The sequence below is a fragment of the Strix aluco genome, chromosome Z (assembly GCF_031877795.1).
Source record: "Strix aluco isolate bStrAlu1 chromosome Z, bStrAlu1.hap1, whole genome shotgun sequence".
Taxonomy (NCBI): Eukaryota; Metazoa; Chordata; class Aves; order Strigiformes; family Strigidae; genus Strix; species Strix aluco.
Genome location: NC_133971.1, coordinates 14,807,091 through 14,828,946, shown reverse-complemented (window position 1 = coordinate 14,828,946; position 21,856 = coordinate 14,807,091). Strand labels below are relative to the sequence as shown.

Below are 21,856 nucleotides of genomic sequence, written 5' to 3'. Positions count from 1 at the left end.
AACTAGCCAGACTTGTACAGGGTGAAGACAAAAGTATATATATAAATAATTGGGTAAATTCCACCCATATTCTTCCCGAGGGACTTCAGAAAACTACTGTCATATGCAAGCTGCCCGATCATTAAGCCAGCAATTTTTAGAGTCTAAACAGACTCATTAGGATTTGTCCAGAGCCATATAGGACATCAAATCAAACCACTGTTCCAGGTTCCCACTAAATAAATAGCATTTTCCAAGGTTGCAGAACTGTTTGGATGGTTGGATTTTGTAAAACCGCCTTGAACTTGAACATGGTATTGACAGCTAATATTCTTCCTTGACAGAATCCTCCCACCAGGGTGTTCAACTATTCTTTTCCAAATTATTCCAGAGACATATGCAACATGCTACACATGTTGCTCTGAGTGACAACAAAGTCCTCTGAATCAGCAAAGTCTTGAGTTTTATAAAAACAATAGCCAGTGGCAGAAGTAGCGAGACAACAAGACAAGCCAGGTGGAAGAGAAGGTAACCTTTGCAAGATCTAGACTTGGGTCCTACCTGTAAAGGCTGAGTTAGTGCAAGTGATTTGAAGATTACCATGTCCATATGAGCACTCAAGAGCAGCAGTATTCTTTAAATCTAAAATTTAAGGTTGTTACTAAGAAGCAGAAGAGGACTCTTTAAATATATTTTCATGCTAAGTAAAATTGTTCTTTGTAAGAACCGGGGAAGTAGCAGCTTGTTTTCCTTTGTCTAAGAACTTCTTCACTCCAGAATAGTATTAATTTCCAAATCCTGCTAACTATAAAAGTAGTCACAGATGTTACAGGCCCCTATAATGCCCTTCAATCCATGCCAGTAATAGAACTATTCCAGCTTTGCTCCAACTTGATTTTAAAAATTCATAATTAATGTGGACAAAAAGGATTTCATTAAAAGATCTATCTCACATTTAAGGTCACCAAATATATAATTATCAGTAAAAGTTATCTCAGATCTTGAGTGGCCCATTAAGATCTGTTGTAGGAGACATGGGCAGTATTTGCACTCAGATGTGAGGTAACTTAGGGGCATCTAGAGTTTAGTACTCACATTACACAGATATCCCATCAAAATGGATCATAACTTAACCACGTGCTTCAGTGCCTGTGTCTTTTTCCAGAAAACTTCCCAAAGATCCTGGGAGTTTTACTATTGTGTATAGCCAGACATGGTGCCATCTGAGCTGTGCAGTGCTTCTGAAGCACCAAGTCTACCTAGACTCAAATCAGCAGGACACCACCGATTCCCAAGCACTGCCAACCACTTCCTGGTAGGAACCCTGTTCCTATGTACATCTAGATGCAGACAGCTCAGGATGCCTGGGTAGTAAGTAGGCTTGGTAAAGCAGACACAGGAAATCCTTCTATGTTTTGTAAAAGAACATATATTGACATGGGAGGGACATATACTTTGATGTTGAAAAAGCACTTGGAAATCAATATCCAGAAGCTGAAAGTAAATTAATCCAAGAGAAATTGTTCTTGTCTAACTGCAGGTTAACTCTTTTAGTCAGACACAAGTCAGTGAAAAATACAGGTGCAAAAACACAGGTGTTCCAGTCAATTGGCCAAATAGCTGCTTAGGACTTCAGTTACTGCATCCAATGATTTGACAACAGAGCTACACAGCATATATTATTCCATATGCTTATTTTTGTTGGCATGGAAAACACTTCATACCCCAAGAAGCCCTGACATGGCTGCACACTCCACAGTAACTTATGTGTTGGAGAAAACACTGCATTCTCCAGTATCAGACAGTACATTATTTTACCTTTTTGTACAAACAAGCCAGGGCTAGCAGACTGTTGGAAACGAACAGGCACAAGAAGTAGGAATTGCAAGAATACATGTCAAAGATGATTTATTTCACCAACACTTCACTGTAAAGTGTTGACCATTTAAAAGCTCATTCTTCAGTTTTCAAAACTGAACGAAGATCTCATTATATGTCCTGTTACAGGAATAGCTTCAAGATTAACTATGGATTCAAAACTACAGCATACTATTTACAAAACAAGTAATTTAGAAGCATTTAAAAAGCACAAATTCTGAAGCCCAGCAATATTACCTATTATGTTTTTCACTATGAAAGACACTATGGAAAGGGGAAAAAATGCCATTCTCAACAAGCTGAGACTCGACCTAGCGGACAATCTCAAAAAAACCTTTCCAGACTTGAGCTTCAAAACTGAGGAGCAAACTCAGATGGGCATAGCCCTGAGTTTGGATCTTTGTGAACACTTCCTGCCAGAATAAACAGACACTGCTGTAGCAAAAGGTATGTCTATCCCTATCTGTAATGTTACCTTCCTTGTGCCAACCCCTGTATTTGTACAGCTATACAGTCAGCTCGGTCACAGCACTGATGTGGCTCACTGCATAAATGTTTGTGCTGCAGTAGACAACAGGAAAAAGCACCCCTGTCTTCTGTTGTTCCCACTTTTTGGTGGCAAGCTCAGTGAAAACTTAACAATCAAGACGCTGACAAAGAATACAACCACAAAGATCGACAGAACTGTGCCTCTGAATCATTTGCATGCATATGGAGGAAGAAGAAAAGCCTAAGAGGAACCATGTATTTCAAGTTCTTCCCTCTTTATTCAGGTAAAAGCTGTTAGTCAAAACGAGTGATACGAACTGCTTAAGTTAGCTAATTTTATATCTTTGGCTGAAAAGAAAATTAAATCATGACTAGATAGTGGAAATGTATGCTTGCATCTGACAATCCAGCATCTTCTATTGCATGTTTAAATGCTGTCTCTCTAGACTAATTTTTTTAATGATGACTGGCATTCAACACTACTTGCCACCAGAGAAGTGTGTCAGAATGCAGTGTGTTGCCAGAAGCATATTTGTGATGCAGTTCCAGAAAATCAACACAGCATTCAAACACAGTTCCATTAGTTTGCAGAATGGAGCTGATGACATTAATACAACCACTAGGGCTCTGTGTAGATACAACAGAGCCCAACACCACGGGGTGCAAGGTCCAGGTGGAATAAAACCACAGCTCCCTCTAGCCTCGTCTGCCCTCTAACCTCACTGTCCTGAACACAGTACTAATTTTGGTGGATCTCACACAGCTTAGCTTTGGAAAACATAAAAACTAAACACTTGCAACAGAATGGGGAAAAGAAACCTATTGTCAAAATTGTATCTAAAAGCAGGTTCTTCATAGTGCAATGCTTCCACACCCATTGCACCTTACCTTTAAGACTCAATACACCTGAAAAAGCCTCGCAGGGAGAACAGCATGAAACCCTGAACTAGAAAGCATGCTCTTGCAATCTTTTCTACAGAAGGCTTTCACCTAAGTAGGGCTTCTAAATACACATTTCAACCTAACACAGTATCCTTAAAAAAAAAAAAGAGATGGACTGAGAACTCCAATCTTTGTTTTTACTTTAAATAATACGGAATACCTTGACCCTTTGCTCATTGTTACAGTTTCCTTTTACCAAGACTATAACCACACACATGGGGAAGCCTGAGATTTTTCTCGAGTGCAGGACTGTCTCAGATACAAAAGGCGCACTGCTAAAACACACGCACACTTAATTCCTGTGTGCATATATATACATATACTCACATGAGTTCTGTCCCAGTTCTGGTCTCAGTCTCATTGGGTATCTCTACACCACACTTGCTCCCTTGCTAAGGGCCTCTTTCACTGTAACTTCTGGACAAGAAGGCATATCAACTCTTAGTAATTACTTTAGGACTCAACAGCTTCAAAATTAGAGACATCTAAAAGAGCAGAAGAACTAAGTTTCTAACCTGTATGAAGTATTTGCACTGTTTAGATGGTCACTGATCTGGAATACACTGGAAAACCATAGGCTCAGCTAAAATGATGTTCCAGGCACATATACTACTGAGAAACTACTAGTAAATCAGTGTTACATTACAAGATAATGCTCTTCTCTTTGTAGTATGCTAATGCATAGACATAGATTTGGAAAGCTGTGATTTAAAGACTGATCAGCTAAGGGCTTGAAATCAAATTACAGCCTTGAGAGACAATCATAAAGAATAAATGTTTTCCAACAAAATTCCCATAAAAGCGATATCCGAATTCTACTTACTACTTTTACTAACTAGCAGGCAGAAACACTCTAATGACAGTTAGGTGTCACTGCCTCCCCCAATTAGAAACGGTGCACTGCTGCAGTATTTCAAGCTATTGCAATCTCTATGGCTTCGAGACTGCATATCCTCAAGCATTGGCTTGACATCTGGTTATGAGTCCTGCAAAGATAACGAGAATTGTGGTAGGGCAGTGTTTGGGAGAGAGAAATCACAAAAACACACACACACAAGCGTTCATCTGATGTTTGCCTTGAGACACTGAGAAGTGTCTCAAGTTTAGGACAAGAGATAATGGCCTCAAGTTGCACCAGGGAAAGTTTAGACTAGGTACTAGGAAGCATTTCTTTACAGAACGGGTTGTTAGGCATTGGAATGGGCTGCCCAGGGAGGTGGTGGAGACCCCATCCCTAGAGGTGTTTAAGAGTAGGGTTGACATAGCGTTTAGGGATATGGTATAGTTGGGAACTGTCAGTGCTAGGTTAATGGTTGGACTGGATGATCTTCAAGGTCTTTTCCAACCTAGACGATTCTGTGATTCTGTGAGAATAAAAATAATCTCAGCATGATGAATGTGAGGGACTTAAATGTTTATTTTCAGTAGAACCAAGATTTCACCCAAAGAGATGGTCTATATAATCTTTACAATGCATATAAATAACTGAAACAGATCAATCGTAACCTTAAGGCATTACAAATACCTTCACTAGATCAGCATGGAAATCATCCCCTACAGTGTTCAGGACACTTGTTTATGTGTTGCCAGGCCAGAACTGGTTTAGATCTCATGCTTATTTCATGGTCATAAAACTACTGTGACAGAAGATAATTTAAGCATGGTAGAGGTCTCCACACACTGCTGCCTGACAAAGTAGTTCATTAACCATTTCAAGCTGATTTACATACTGTCCATCTGTTTGTGTATTTATACCTTATTAATTTTTTTCAGATAATCAAGTTTTGTGGGTGTTATCTATAATAAGTGATGCTGATCTGTTTCTGTTACACTCTCCATGCTGCTACCAAAGATAGTATAAACTATTTTGCTGCCATTGCTTTCACACAATAAGCATTCTCATTTTACCCTGAGACAGCAAGATGGCCAGGAATTGCAGTAACACGGAACTACTGCCAAGAAGCTGTACCTTCTGCTTTATTGCATGCAATATTTCTGTGTCAGAGAAGCACAGCTGATGGAACTGTTGCTAAGACAAAGTTTTGGGAAAGCTATTGTTAACCCTTGTGGGGGGGTAAAAGGTTAAAGAACTTGAGTCAGGTCAAATTCAGTGGTCAACAATGCTTCTGGCTCCTAACAGCTTTACAGTATTCACGTCTTGCTACACAGCTAGAGAAAGGAAACTGAAAAGTTTAATGGCAAGACCATGCTTTGGAAACACCTGAAAAAGCAAGTCAACATGCAGTCAACCAAAACCAATTTCCACAGCAAGGTTTGTCTATCCCATATGTTCAAACAGTATAGACTTTCACATATTTTTTAGATTTTAAAGCGTCAAACAGGATCTGTAAAAATGAATACATCCTACAGTCTAGAATCTGCATAATTTGTCAATTCCCCTATAATTCTCGTATTCTCTCTTCAAAATGGGACCCTGCATCCTGAGTGCTTTAAAGAAATGAATTTGACTAACTCCCCATCCTTCAAAAAGTGTAAGAGCTAGGAGTGGATCAACCAGCAACAGACTTTTTGTTGACTGCCAAAAATTAAAATTCAATACTTATTTCTAGGCAACTACAGTGCTAATAACTATATCCTAAAATGCTCATTTTCCACAATATTCTCCATCCAGTTTAAGAACCCTAGTATTCTAATTCTGTCATCTCCAACTGACATATATCATAACCACCTTTATGAAGATAACATACTAAACATAGTCCAACAAAAGAGAAGTTTAAGTCTTTATAAAGACACCTTGATTAACATGACATGACAGAGACAAGCACACGTTACAGAAGCTTTTACCTTGCATTCCTTATCATTCAGCAAGGACGAAGGGAAAGCTAGTAAAAAATTTGGGTGCTTGTCCACAAAACAGAAGGCAATACAGTAGTTATGGAGAGATTACCCACTAATAATCTCTTGGATTAACTCATCATTTAAATTTAACAGGACACCAACTTCTCAACTCCACCAGACTTCATGGCTGTGCAGCTTCCATATCTAGCATGAAGTATGTTCGTTTCAGCCTAAGCAATGACTGTATCACAGTTCACAAATACAAATCTCTAACTCCCCTGCCCACAGCTAAAAGTAAAAGCAATACCAAGGACCAGTAAAATCTGCAGCTTTAACACAGAATTTACCTGGTCAATGTATACAATAATCTAGGCTACCAATTTACATCCTGAGTATGTTTACTTAAGATCTATTTCTTGAGGGCATTTAATGTAATCAAACCTCTGCTCGAAGACTGACTGCACAATACTGACATATTCTGTATTTCTCAATACTGGGAATACAAGAGAGATGTGTTATGAACTAGGACACAACATACTGAGGTCATCTTATTTACATAAAAACCCATGTTTTCCTATTAGAAAATGCTATATTCTGTGTGGTCCAACCCAAAAGAAGAGCCTGCACAAATAAATGGTTATATCCCTCAGTACTGACTATTGATAAGAACTTGTCTTCATGCAACAGGGATGGAGAAATAGGAGAGGAGGTACAGAGTGGCAGGTAGTGCCACTATCAGAAAATCAAGAGAGGACATCCTATGTGCCTGGCCTATACAATCCCCAGGGCTTGATTTGTTTACCTTCTATAAGATGAGAGACACCCACAGACATACGGGATACAGCACTAAGAAGAGTATCTCCTGAAGCACTGCACCCTAGAGACTATTCTCTAGTTTCAGGTTTGTCAACACAAGTATTTAATAGCAGCACTGGTCCAGAGACCAGTCACTCACAGCTTGGTACCCACCACATATACCTAATTACCTGTCTTGCCTGATGGCATTCAGTGCACCAAGCTGACTGAACTACACTGCCAGAACAGTGAATTCCTCACTGTAACGAATGAGACTTAGAAAGCCACTGCTGGTTTGGCAAGCCAATTCCTCTCCCCCATCTCAAGTTTTCTGTGTTCTGACCATTGGAACAGGTAAACTCTCCACCAGCCAGGTACTACAAGCTCACTGTACAAGCTTACGCAGAATAGCAGTATCCATTAAATACTGAATATAGCACGTAGACCCTCATGTGGCCAGGTACATGGATTATCTACCATTTTACAACTTGCTTCTAGAGCACTCCATTTTAAGACCTTAGTAGAGTATCAGAAGACTATTTTTACAACAGCAGTGTTAAGAGTCCAGTACACCTTGGTCTAGAAATACTCCAGAATCCACAGGCAACTGCATTTAGACATTAATACAAAACAGCTGCTGAATCAAGACCTTTGCTCTGAACACTAGCAAACGTCTTGATACTTAACTGCAGATCCACAGAGTTGGTGCTGGCCCTGGCTCTGATGCGCCTGCTCGCTTTTAGAGAGCAGGGAGCTTACCAGCAACACATAACTATATTTCTGATTTTGTCCACCTTGTTAGAAGTTGTCTGCAAAGGAACTCTATACTGCAATACCCCAATGCGTAAAGAGTCTTCAAAATATCTGCCAGCAAGTTTTGCCTTCTTGACCTCAATGTGACAAGGTACTACTTGAGTTATCACACCAACAACATTACTTAGTACTTAGGATTATTTCAACTCCCTCTGCAGATATGGATTTGAACTGTTCATTAAGAAGCTACGACACTAAAACACCAGCAGTACTGGAGCTGATGAAATGGGGGAGTGTCTTTTCTTAAATCAGGTTTCTGTTTTCAGAAATGCTCTGTTTAATTCTGAAGAAAGCACATTTACTCCTCTTCAACAGTTCTCTGTATTTGTAATATGATACACTTAACTAATGTATCTACAAACGCAATACTGATTTTAAATAAGAGGTTTTCCATTATTTGAATTCAAAAAGCTGCATAATTGTGTCTGCTTAGCAGTTTTAAGAATATATCATTACACTATCATTTAGCCATTTGGCAGGTTTTTGAAATATGTTATCACTTTCTTGAATATGTAGATAGCTGCAAGCTTGGGTTTATTCTGTTTGGGATTTTCTTTTTTTAATGTAAGAGAAGACAACAGGAAAATAAAAGCTAGCCTAAGAAGTCATTCCTTCCTACATCTTTAACCATGAACACCAGTGACTAGGACAGAGCCAAGGACTCAGTTGTTAACACACTGCATGCAAGGAAGTTAATAGATTGGAGAATTCGAAGTGTCCTTAACAGCTTGAGGAAAGAGGTGCTTTTAACTTCCACATTAATATACCAATTTCACATTCAAATTCCTGAATGACAAGAGGACATGATTTGTAACTTCTGTACTCTGAACTATATCATAAAGTCTCATAAAACCAAGAAAACTTGTTAATGCATTATAAATCTGCCTCCACCTTGCAGTTAACCAAATCATTGCAGGTTTCTGTTGCTCTTGAACATGGATGAGTTCCCATTCCACTATCAGAGAAGCCCAGTAGTAGGGATTATTTTTTCATCTCACTATACAAATTACTAAGGATACAGCTGTGGAAAGTTTTCACAGGTACCTATGTCACTTTTTTACCTACTAATTAGATGCGATGGGATTCACTTTAAAGATTTTATTGCTTCTCGTTTCCTTAAAACCTCTAGTGGATGTCCCAGTTTACTAGGCACCTGCTGTAAAGCAGATCTCCTTGGAGCCTTCTTCACGACTCCCGACGAGCCAAAACGAGCCTCCGCTGCTCTGAAGTTTCACCTAGTTACCCTGAGCTTAAAACAGCCGTCTTCAGGGCAGACCACCCCTTCACGACCCCGGGGAGGTCCTCACGACGGGATCCGGCAGCCAGGACGGCTCTTCCCGCCGCCCGACGCGGCTGCGGCGGAGGCGAACCTCCGCAGACGGCGGTGCCCCCGGTGGGGCGCGCCGGGCTGACGCTCGGCATCGGTCGCGGCCGGACCCCCGCCCGTACCGCCCCCCTCCCCCGTGCGCGGCCGGCAGCGCCCGCGGGAGCAATGGCAGCTCCGCGACAGCCGCTCCCGCCCCCCGCCTCGGCGGCCCCCGCGAGATCCTTACCCCATGGCGGCCGGCGGCGCCGGGCACCGGCGGTGCCGCGTCCCCGGGGCGCTCCTCGCCGCGCCGGCAGCTCCGCAGCCCCGTGGCGGCGGGCCGCTGCTCTGGGCTCGCCGCGCAGGCCCGGGGCGGAGGGAGGGGGGGGGGGACACACACACGCGCCGGCTCGCAGCTCGCCGGGCCGCCCGCGCCCTAGGGAGCGCCCCCCGCGGGCCGGGCTCCCATGGCCGCCGGCCGTGCCAGGCGCCCGCAGGCAGCGGCTCCGGCCTCCAGGCGGGCGGCGGCGGCTCCGGAGGCAGACGGGTCCCCTCCTGCGGGCGGGCGCGGCGGTGCTCGCCTTCTCCACGAGGGGCTGGCGGCGGCTGCGGCGCTTGTCGCCGGGACGTGAGCGGCCGCCGAGGGCTCCGTGCGCCTCAGAGGCGGAGCGGGATGGGGCAGGCGGTGCGCGCAGGGCTCCACGCCGCCGCTCCCCCTAGCACCCCCGCCGGCAGCGCGGCGGACACCGATGCATTTTCCCAAGGAGGCAGAGCGAGCCGCAGCACCGGCGCTGGCATCGGGCTCCCGGCGTGCGGCGGCTAGAGGCAGGCTGGCGCCGCGCTCCCCCGATCCGCCCGCCCACCCCCGGCTGCGGAGATACGGGGCGCCGCTCCTCCTTCCCGCGGCGGCGGGTCCGCTCCTCGCCGTCACGCCTTCTTCTGCGGCGAGCGGGCGGCCATCGTCCTGGGGCGCGGCGGGTCGGTCACTGCCGGCGGGCGGCGGGAGGGGCTGCCGCCGCCGAGCCCACGCTCCTCTGCGGCGGGGGCCGCGGGCTCAGCCCCGCCGGTGGGACGGAGGGAGCGATCGCCGCGTCACGCGGTGCCCGGCTGCTCCAGCGCTCCCGAGACGCTGCCTCTGCCCACTCGCATCCCCCGCCTCACACCTCCGCCACCGCCCGCCCGTCCCCTCGCGGTGGGCAGGCGCAGCCGCCGCGCGCAGCCCGCACCTCCGTCCCGCTCCTCCCGGGGGAAGGGGCGGGAAGGGAAGGGCCGGGCCGGGCCGGGCCGGGCCGGACCCTACGGTGCCCCGCACACGCCGCCGCACGCGGCTAGCCCGCTCCTGCCCGCCGCGGCACCTGGTCGCTCTGCCTCCATCCTCCGCCCGGAGAGCTTTAAATACCATACGTCACCGCGCTCCCCTACGCACCGACGTCACGCACCGCTCCCGGCGCTGACGTCACCGGGGTGCGGGGGATGATGTCAGAGTGGTCCAGGCCGCCGGAAGCTCTTCTATAATAGGGAATGGCGGCGGGGGGAGAGCGGGTGCGGGCGGGGGGGCTCGGGCTGGGGCACCGCCGCGCCGCGGCCGCCTCCGTGCGCCTCCGCGGGGCGCTGGCGGCGGCCGGATCGCCTCCTCCCGCCCCCGCCCCCTGCGGCGCCGTCTCCACGGCAACGCCGCGCGCGCCCGCCGGACGCGCCCCGCGCCCTCCCCCGGTGATGCGGCCCAGCCGCGAGAGCCGGCGCCGTGCGCCACGGGCGGCAGTCGGTGCGGAGCCCGCTCCGGAACGCGGCCGCGGCAACTTCCGAGCGTTCTGCCCCGGCGGTGGGAGCGGCAGGGCGCCCCGCGCCAAAAGCAGCCGGTCCCCTGTCCGAAACGCATGCCTGCAACCTCTGCTTTGCAAACGCTTCAAGCCCGACAGCGTTACCGGCTATGCGGGAAGGAAGCACGGCAGCCATTCCAAAACTGCCCCAGAAAAGTAGATTCCAGCACATCCGTGCTAGTACTATCGCAGACAAACTGCCAGCACCGCGAGCTTGCCACACCCTATTTTGGGCTCGGTCCCTCAGTGGTGCCGTGCAAACAGATAGCATGTGTTGCTCCTTCTAACTCAACAGAGTAGCTCAAGCTCCAGCACCACTTACCACCTTGTTGGGCACCTACCTCATCTTAGGTTCAGCAAACCCTTCCATTAACTCTCCAAGATTTCCTGAGTTTATAAACGTTAGATGTAACTGCTTCTAGACAATGCCACTGGCATTGGGATACCCCAGGTGCAGCATGCATCCTAGCTCCTTGCCTCTTCTAGGACCCATTTCAATATTTTCGTGGTATTTTCCTGCTTAAGCGATGCTGCAGCCACCAGAGGCATCTTAAACTATAATGAGCGTAAGAGGGAGATATCAGTAAGATACTAGGTGTCAATCCCCACATAAAAATGGAAGAAGACCTACATTTTACCAGTGGATGTTATGGCCTTGTAAAACATGACAAAACCAACAAGGGTATGTTCACTGCTGTGAAGAAAAGGCTGTTTGTCCTCTCATAAGATCTCAACTACCTGGGATCAAGTGTATCCCAGGAAGAGACTGGGATGAAAGACAGTGAAAGGATTTACCTAACAATCTGATCTCCCCAGAGTAAGGAAGTTTGGAGATTTTCAAAAGTTATCATGTTTAACAGACCCTTCTTCAACATTTTAACCTATAAAAGTAATCAGCTAGGGGAAGAGTGAAGATGACAAATTAAATATGAAGGGAAAACTTCTCCAAAAAAACCAAGCATAAAAAACCTGGCATAAATCATTCCTAGGAGCAGCAGCAAGACAGACTGCCTCACAAAGGAGAAAACAACAGCTTCCTCAGTTTCCCATTTCTCACACACTACCTCATAACCTAAAGTCACTGAGCTACAAAAAATTTAGATTGAGTGGCAACAGTCTAAGGTTTGTTGGGGGCAATGCTTGGGACACACATAGTTATGATGATGCAGCATTACTTTCCTGCACTGCCATTGTCATTTCTTGGTTGGGTTTCACATGCTAACTCTGAAACATATGAAGCTCTATGTATTTTCCACTAAAAATCAGATTAGATATACAGGCTTCTACCAGTAAAACAGTGGAAGTGAGGCAGTCCCCAGTGTTGATGGGTGAAAGATGAAGATCCACAACAGTTCTTTCTTCCATATGTAAGAGTGGTAAGAAAGAGACTATGATCAAAAATAATGCAGATTAAGCAACTGTAAACAATGCACAGCTTATAAATGTATTCCTTGATGTCAAGTGGCTAGGAGCCTAGATTCATTAGCTTCTAAAACTTCCCCATGACGTTTTGCATGCACTAATGGCAGGTCAAGAGCAAAGACACTAAGGCCCTAAGTCCACATATGAGTAACTGTTGCATTAGTTTTGTTCTTTCAGCTCAAGTTCACACACTAATGCAAATGCTTTAGTATTTCATTATGTCTGCAGTATTTTGTTTAGATTTCACAGGGGTGGCTCCATCTGTCTCTGCCTTTCAACTTGTTCATGTATTTGGCTTGCATGAAGTATGTTTTCCCACCTTATGGGTGCAAAACCAGAAATCCCCAAGACTGAAGATAAAAAATATCAAACCAAACACACACTAAGCCCTGGGGGAAAGAACTGTGTATTCACTTGAGAATCAGAGGTGTGAACAGATTCAGGGGCAAAGAAACACTGCTATCTCCAGAACAACCCCAAAGGGATACCAGGAGTGACATTTGCAATGCCCTGCATATTTCATGCTCCTCTGTAAGTAATAAGACTACTGGGATAGGTAAGACCCCAGGTAGAGGAACAGAGCTGTAGGGACAAAGAAAGCATCACTCCAAGTAAATCTCATGGTTAGTCTTTTTTTCTTCTTAGGTCTTCATTTAAACAGTGTTCATTGATTATTACAGTTAAGTGTAGAAGATTCACATAACTGATTACTTCCCTTCTGTATTTACTGTTACAGTTCCTCCAGGTCTGACAGCTTTCTCTAAGCCTTGAACTCTGTCTCAATTACACCCTTTTACAATTTTGATCAGTTTCCAGGTTGATTTGGGTGAGTTAACTTATTTTTCTGGTGTAAAAAGCCTTTGTTTATGCTTGCCAAGCTTACTGAAATCACTACTCTGTCTTGCCATTCCCCAAATTAATATATGATACAAAAACATGGTGACACACATCAGCTAAGGCTGAACTGTACACGCAGGTACAAAGAAAGCAAGCCAGCTGAGTAAATCACAGACATTAACACGAGGAACAATACACAATCACCTCATCTTGAAGATTGAAGTAATACAACATGGAGAAATTTAATCGTGACAAGAGGCTCAGCTCTAAGTTGGTTGTTTTGGTTTTTTCCTCCCTGCTATTTTAGAGTACTTCTTTGTCCAGAGCACTCTGATGGAGGCAGTCTTGAGCTATAGAACACGCTGCCTGATAGAAACTATCAGTTTCCATCTTTATTTTGCAAAGGTACCAACCAAGCAATGCCACAATCAAACAGGAGATGGATGGCGTCAGGCAGGGCAAAGCACAGGGTGGTGCAGGAGACTGTTGTTTGCTGATCTGAAGTAGCATATTCTTGGCATGTATATTCATAGCCAACGATCGAGCTGCCAAACCCTGTTCTGACACCCTTGCCTTGAGCAGCCAACGAGCTGGGGCAACACCTGTGAACTTGGCAGCCCCATCAATATCTCTGAAAGGAGTGTTGGGCTGAACCTCCCAGTGGGATACCTGTAGATGTAAAGAAACCAGACGGCTGCCACGTCTGAATCTCAAGCCTGCTGAACATTGCCATGGCCGCTGTCCTGCCCAAAATCCTGTAAGAGCAGCAGAACAGAGCTGGAGGAACAAGAAGCACAGCAAGGGTCTCCACTTTGCCTTATCTTCCATGGTATTTCATCTGTACCAGTTGATTACACACTGGTTAGGAGCTACCATTCCCATGGAAAAGACAAATGTGCTTGTAAGAGACGGAAATCCCATTTCACTGGATAAAGCACTGAAAAGATTTGAACTGCAATTCGTTGTTCAGCTCTAGATAGCACACTAAAAACAAAACTAAAAGCAGAGAGAAACTCTAAGGATGTTGAGGGAACTTCAGAGTTCTTACTTAAGAGTAGAAAAATTAAATTTGGCTTGTTTGATTAATCAAACTAAAACTCAATACAACACACTATTATGCTCTCCAAATATTTTGAGTGAGGTTAACATAAGCAATGGAGCAAAAAGAGCTATTAGAGGGCAAAAGAATAAATTAGTATAAAGTTACTGTAAATATTCTTTCCTGGCACTCTAAAGGTTGTTGATCTTCAAGGGACTGGTAGTTTCAAGAGTAGCCTTCCAAAATAAGGACTAGATGCAAAAGAAACAATGAGTGAAAGGTAAACACAGATGGCAGCCATCACTGCCTCCATGGGGAGGAGGTGAAGGTAGCTGGGAGGATACATACATCCTTCCGCCAGCAGCTCACATCCTGCAGACACCACTTCTTTCATGGCTCTGGGCTGGGGCACTACTGCCACTCACTCACTTACATGAGCTGCCATTTGGTTTAATACCAGATGAGTGTAAACTCCAAAACCTCTAAGGAAACCGAGGATGTTTATTCCGTTTGAAGATGAGGGAGCCAGCACCTCACACTTCCCTCACTTCTCATCCATTGCTGCTATTTAGTATCTCTTCCTTCCTCCTACTCCTTTATGCCTTTTCCTTGCCCTCCTTTCTCCTGTCTAATCACAAATTGCCCTCCCCACACACATACTTCTTTCAGTGAGTGGGATCACATCTCCATCATTTTCCCTTGCAGGATCTGCGTTTAATTTATAAATGAAGTTGAGAAAAGAGGGGAAGAGAGTACCTGGCATCCTCTTCCCTGAGCCCAAGGTTTCTGTCTGCATTTTCATCAGCCTAGAAGAATCTTCACTGTCATATCAGGTGGGCTGGGAAGGATTCTGGAGGAATTTACATTCACCATTTTTTCCCCTGGAATAGATGAAAGAAACGTAAGTGTTACCTTGTATTCAAGAAAATGCAGTACTCTCAAACTAAGACTAGATGTGATTTTGAAAGCAACTGTATGACATAATTCCCTGAGATGCCTTATGGTCCAGTATTTCTAACTGTGTCCTCTTGCCAGTGAATGTTAGTTTTTCAGCACCCACTTCCAACATTTCATTGTCTTACCACCAAAAATAGTTTGCACATCTCCTACACAGCTCTGTGGCACTACACCCCTACAGGAATTTTTTAAAGATACTGAGTCCTGAGTAATGCTTTCATTTCTTAGTCAGGTTTATGAGTGGTTGTTATTTCCTCCAGTGTTTTTTCGGACCATACAGAAAGCACAGTTTATGCCAGCAGACTGATTATGTCAGCTTGTCATTTCTGTCTAATTACTCCGAGTTTATCTAGATACATCACTCAGCTTTGCTTCCCCAAATCCTTGCAGATATTTTCACAATTTCAACTGAAGAGGATAAAAATATTGTTAAAAAACAGTGTAGTTTTTACTTACGAGTTTTGAAATGTAGCAATAATATCATTGTGGATCTGAAACCTCTCCAACATCATTCCTTTCTTGGCAAAATTGCACTTGCACACAATGAGTCTTCTTTTTTAGCATGTCCTCTGTGGATCACATCTGAGAAACCACATACTGATAAAAAAGTTTTTTCAGTCATATTTACATTACAGACAATATGGTCTGTGTTTTCAGAAAGAGTACATCATAGCAATCATACAGCATTTTTCTTTTTGATCGCTCCTGCCAAACCAGGCCAAGTTGATGTCTTGTAGAACTAACAAATTCCACACATCACCCATGATTTCTGTATCCATTCTTCCTATCTTTGAAATAATAGGTTAATTATTTTTATTTTTCAGCATCTGAAAGCTTGTACTTTATGAAGTACTCATTCACTAGTGAATATAAATTGCCTTAGGATAATTAGCTTCTGTTTTTAGCAGTTCCTCTTTCCTACTTATTTTTTAAAAGTTCTTGTAGATGTTCTAACAGTAGGATCTGTGAATATTTGAAGAAACTGCTTAATTTTCTGCCTGAGGTTTCCTTCTTAGACACGAGTTTTTCTGAGACTTTGAAAGAGTCATATTTGGATAAAATTATGCTGTATTTCTGGAAATCTTTCCATGAAGAACATCTGGAATTTCCAATTAGTTCCACAGTTTCCATGTACCTGGGTTTCAGCTGCTGCTGAGAAAGAAGTCCTAGCATACACAAAGTTCTTTCTCCACGTGAGAAAATTTTGGCGAAGCTTTGAGAAGCACTAACACCTTCATGCTGGAAAGCAGAAAATTGAAATTTGGCCATAAATATTTGGAACATACTTTTTTTCACTTTTAGTCTTCTTCCATTCCTCTGGCAGTTTGGTCCAATTTACAACAGGCTAAACTTTAAAAGAAAACTGTTTTTCACACACACTTGGGAACTTACTGCAAAGCTTTAAAGATTGCTGCAGTGCCAGTCTGCAGCTCATGCTTAAGACAGAAGACAACTTTGAGGCTGGGACCAGCCTGATAAAAAGTCAGACCAGCTTTTCACATTATTGGCAAAGAGTCAGAAGTCAAAGTGGAAAGGATGATTAAGGATAAGAGACAGAAATGGCAGACAAAGGAGCAGGAACCAGTGAATCAAGAATGAAACAAGCGATCAGATAAAGTCCAGAGCTAAAAGCCAGTGAGAGAAGTTTAAAAAAGGTAACAGGCAGAGAAACTGATTCAACGAAAAATAGGATGGGGAAAATCTAAACTGGAGGGTATAAGGGAGGCTTCAGACTGGTATGGCAGTGAACAGAGAAGTCTGATGATTAGAAGCTGAAACTGGCAGGCCAAAGGTAACAGACCAGAGGAGTCGAAAGAGAGGATGGTGAAATGGCGTGTGATAGAGGGGACAGAACTGTTATGTGCAGCTGGATGGGCAGTGTGCTCAGCAGGGCAGGTGTTTCCTCCAGATGCGGGTAAAGGACCCAGCATGTCACTCCTCTGCTGTCTGAACGCTAAGCAGCGGTGACACCCGCAGGTGCCATCTGCATTTCACCCCTGTCCAGTGCAGTCTGTGTAAGGGTGGTGGTGAACTGTGACTTCTACTAGTTATTGTGAGTAGCCAAGGGACTCCATCCTGCTGGTGGCCCACGTGGCACCATATGATGCCACAGGGTGGGATTTGTCTTTTATGGTTCAGATTTTTTAAGGACATTCAGAGATTGCACTGGAAGGTTGTATCATTAGGCTCTCAACGGTTAGAAATTCCACAACTGATGATGCACAGGCAAACTTCGTAATTTCATCATGTGCACACACATTATGATAAAGTCATTACATGACTGTAGAAATTTTTTGCACAGAATTCCTACCTTGTTCAATGAACAGGATGGACCTGCTTGGAAGACAACCTGCAGAGAAGGAAAACCTCCCTCTAGGAAGTCTCATATTGCATTACTTGGAATGTCTGCATTTCCTAGTGGAAACTTAGTCTCTACCTGCCTGGAACAAAAGGCTTGTACTATAAAGGCTCTAAGAGGAGCCACAGAAGTAGGTTTAAGTGGAAGAGGAAGAGAAATGAAATGAGAGGACGCTATCTGTTGGAGGGGCAACACAGCAGGACATAAGCAATCCAGGACGTTCCTGGAATGCACTGATGATGACTTCCTTCTCCAAGTGACAGAGGAGCCAACGAGGAGAGGTGCTATGCTGGACCTTGTTCTCACCAACAAGGAGGGGCTGGTAGGGAGTGGGCAGCTCAAGGGCAGCCTTGGCTGCAGTGACCACAAAAGGAGGTCAAGACCCTTAGGGCAGTGAGGAGGGTGCACAGCAAGCTCACGACCCTGGACTTCAGGAGAGCAGGCTTTGGCCTCTGCTAGGCTAAGTAGGATGGGATAAAGCCCTGGAGGGAAGAGGGACCCAAGAAAGCTGGTTAATATTCAAGGATCACCTCCTCCCAGCTCAGGAGCAATGCATCCCCACAATTAATCTCCTGAATTCAAATTGCACAAGCAACCTCATTCCTGTCATTTCCTAGCCCAAAATACTTTGCTTTACATTTGGATTCTGTTGGCAGAGTTTGACAGAGTTTTTTGTATATCTTAAGATTTATGTAAAGGAATTGAGGTTTTCCTTCTTACAAATCAGTGAGATAGAGAAATCAGACTGGGATGTTACATTTCTTCTCCAACTCTGTCCCCATTTTCTTCTGTGTTTTATTATTCCCTTTGTCTTTTCAGTGTACTTTTACACTCTTGATCCTTCTTGTCTAATGACCTTAACAAGCTCTGAAACAGCCCCATGTCAGTGCCCACTGCCTTACCCCATCAGCAGCCAGGACACTGCCACCCCCACATTGCTTTCACAGAATAACAGAATCGTCTAGGTTGGAAAAGACCTTGAAGATCATCCAGTCCAACCATTAACCTAACACCGATAGTTCCCAACTACACCATATCCCTAAGTGCTATGTCAACCCGACTCTTAAACACCTCCAGGGATGGGGACTCCACCACCTCCCTGGGCAGCCCATTCCAATGCCTAACAACCCATTCTGTAAAGAAATGCTTCCTAATATCTAGTCTAAACCTTCCCTGGCACAACTTGAGGCCATTACCTCTTGTCCTATCGCTTGTTACTTGGTTAAAGAGGCTCATCCCCAGCTCTCTGCAACCTCCTTTCAGGTAGATGTAGAGGATGATGAGGTCTCCCCTCAGCCTCCTCTTCTCCAGACTAAACAACCCCAGTTCCCTCAGCCGCTCCTTATACGACATGTGCTCCAGACCCTTCACCAGCTTCGTTGTCCTTCTCTGGACACGCTCGAGTAATTCAATGTCCATTTTGTAGTGAGGGGCCCAAATCTGAACACAGGAATCGAGGTGTGGCCTCACCAGTGCTGAGTCCAGGGGTAAGATCCCTTCCCTGTCCCTGCTGGCCACGCTATTTCTGATACAAGCCAGGATGCCATTGGCCTTCTTGGCCACCTGGGCACACTGCTGGCTCATGTTCAGCCGGCTGTCAATCAACACCCCCAGGTCCCTCTCTGACTGGCAGCTCTCCAGCCACTCCTCCCCAAGCCTGTAGCGCTGCTGGGGGTTGTTGTGGCCCACGTGCAGCACCCGGCATTTGGCCTTATTGAAACTCTTACAGTTGGCCTCAGCCCATCGCTCCAGCCTGTCCAGATCTCTCTGCAGAGCCTCCCTACCCTCGAGCAGATCAACACTCCCACCCAACTTGGTGTCATCTGCAAACTTACTGAGGGTGCACTTGATCCCCTTGTCTAGATCATCAATAAAGATGTTAAACAGGAGTGGCCCCAAAACTGAGCCCTGGGGGACACCACTCGTGACCGGCCGCCAGTTGGATTTAACTCCATTGACAACTCTTTGGGCCCGGCCATCCAGCCAGTTTTTTACCCAGCAAAGCGTGTGCCCATCCAAGCTGCAAGCAGTCAGTTTTGCCAGGAGAATGCTGTGGGAAACGGTGTCAAAGGCCTTCAAACAGCCCAAAGAAAAATCCGTTTCTTCTCTCCTCCTGATGGGGCCAAATACCCCATCCTGCCCTGTGGAATGGCTGGAAAATAACGGACATATTATGAGCTATCCAGGCCGAGGGGCCTCACTGTAACAGCAAGCTGCAGCTGTGTTCAAGGTCACAAACAAGGCTGAGAGGGCCTGAGAAACTACATTCCTGCCCAAGAGATAAAGATGTTGGAATGTCAAAACCAGGGAGTCTACCTGGGGGGAGAGCAGTGCGTGGACACCACACGGGGACCAATCATAGGGGGCAAAAGGGCGCATGAACAAGTAGCTTTAGCCTATTAGCAATAAGATAGCGGTGCATGAAGCTTGAGATAGAGTATAAATTGCTGTGTAACCTTTAATAAAGTGGCATCAACTTGATCAAATTGGTCGTCTAAGTTGTGTCTGAGACTTCTGCATCGGCACTGCCCTTTCAGCTCCTCTGCCGCATCTTCTGTTGGTCAGATTCATAGCTCACAGGCTGGGTAGGGCAGCCAACACAGCCTTCAGCGCTGTCCTGTCCAAACTCCCCCCTCCTTTGGTTGTGGCCTCCTGGCAGGATAGGACAGGGCATTGCTGCTCAGAGACTGCACAGTATCTTGCATGGAATGGAATGTAATGGAATGGAATGGGAATAGAATAGGAATAGAATAGGAATAGAATATTTCAGTTGGAAGGGACCTACAATGATCATCTAGTCCAACTGCTAGATCACTTCAGGGCTGACCAAATGTTAAAGCATGTTCATAAGGGTATTGCCCAAAACCCTCTTAAACACTGACACGCTTGGGGCATCAACCACCTCTCTAGGAAGCCTGTTCCAGTGTTTGACCACCATCTTGGTAAAGAAATGTGTCCTAATATCGTGTCTAAATCACTCCTGGTGCAGCTTTGAACCACTTCCACGCATCCTGCTACTGGATCCCAGGGAGAAGAGATCAGCACCTCCCTCTCCACTTGTCCTCCTCAGGAAGCTGCAGAGAGCAATGAGGTCACCCCTCAGCCTCCTCTTCTCCAAACTAGACAAACCCAGAGTCCTCAGCCACTCCTCAGAGGACATGCCTTCCAGGCCTTTCACCAGCTTTGTTGCCCTCCTCTGGACGCATTCAAGGACCTTCACATCCTTCTTAAATTGTGGGGCCCAGCACTGCATGCAGCACTCAAGGCTGCACCAACACTGAATACAGTGAGATAATCCCCTCTTTTGACCAGCTGGTTATGCTGTGTTGGATGCACCCCAGGATGTGGTTTGCCCTCTTGGCTGCCAGGGCACACTGCTGACTCATACTGAGCTTAGCCTCAAACCAGCACCCCCAGATCCCTTTCTGCAGGGCTGCTCTCCAGCCACCCCCTTCCCAATTTACACCTGTGCCCAGCATTACTCTGTCCCAGGTGCAGAATATGGCATCTGGACCTGATAAATTTCATCCCATTAATCACAGCCCAATGCTCCAATCTATCTAGATCCCTCTGCAAGGCTTCTCGTCCCTCAAAAGAGTCAACAGCACCTCAGTTTGGTATCATCAGCAAACTTGCTAACAGCGTATTCAACTCCTCCATCCAGATCACTGATAAATACATTGACCAGGACTGGCCCTAGCACTGAACCAAGAGGAACACCGCTGGTGACCAGTCGCCAGCCAGATGTAGCCCCGAAGGCAGTGGCATGCCTTTTCCTGGACCTGCCTACAGCCAGACATTTAGGCCCTTGTTTGTCCACTGCCGTATCTCCATCAGAAGTGCTCAATATCAGGACAGAGCTGGCTGAACCACCTTTACTAAGTACTTACCTTTCAGCCTCAAATCTCACTGGGTGCTGCTTGATATTAATTGTAGCCATATAAATATAGATACTCCGTTACACATCAACTGGACAGTCCATGTAACCTGAAAAGATGAAACAGGCCACAGTACCCTGAGAGATGCCATGGGGAAGAGCCCCGTCCCTTCCCTCCCTGCTTTCTACTCCAGTGGGCCCTTTCAGCTTTGACAGCGGATTCTCTTACTTCACAGGAACTACATAAACCTTAGGAAGCCTTCTTGTGTAAATCCGTGCCTTTGCCTTGTGGGGAGCACCATGAAGAGCACAACTCACACTTTTGAGAAATTAAAAAAATTGGAACTGCAAGGCCAAATCTGACTTTCAGAACCAGCAGATTCATCAACCACACAATATATACCCTTGTGCCTGCCCCAGTAGAACATCTAGAACATTGGATACATACCCTGCAATGATACTCAGTGAGGGCAGTGACCTCATGGTCAGACCGTTGCAGTTCTTGCGGTTCTACGATGAATAAACTCCTTCCGCTTGGCACCAA

The 21,856-nt window shown here is 45.6% G+C and overlaps 1 protein-coding gene across 1 annotated transcript in view; it reads right to left on the bottom strand.

Moving 5' to 3' along the window:
• HOMER1 (homer scaffold protein 1) overlaps positions 1-9,279 on the bottom strand; it is a 95,801-nt gene extending 86,522 nt beyond the window's left edge. The window contains exon 1 of the mRNA XM_074813238.1: positions 9,249-9,279. Coding sequence (XP_074669339.1) covers positions 9,249-9,253 — 5 coding nt within the window. The 5' untranslated portion in view covers positions 9,254-9,279. The remainder of the gene's footprint in view (positions 1-9,248) is intronic.
• Positions 9,280-21,856: the final 12,577 nt, after the last annotated feature.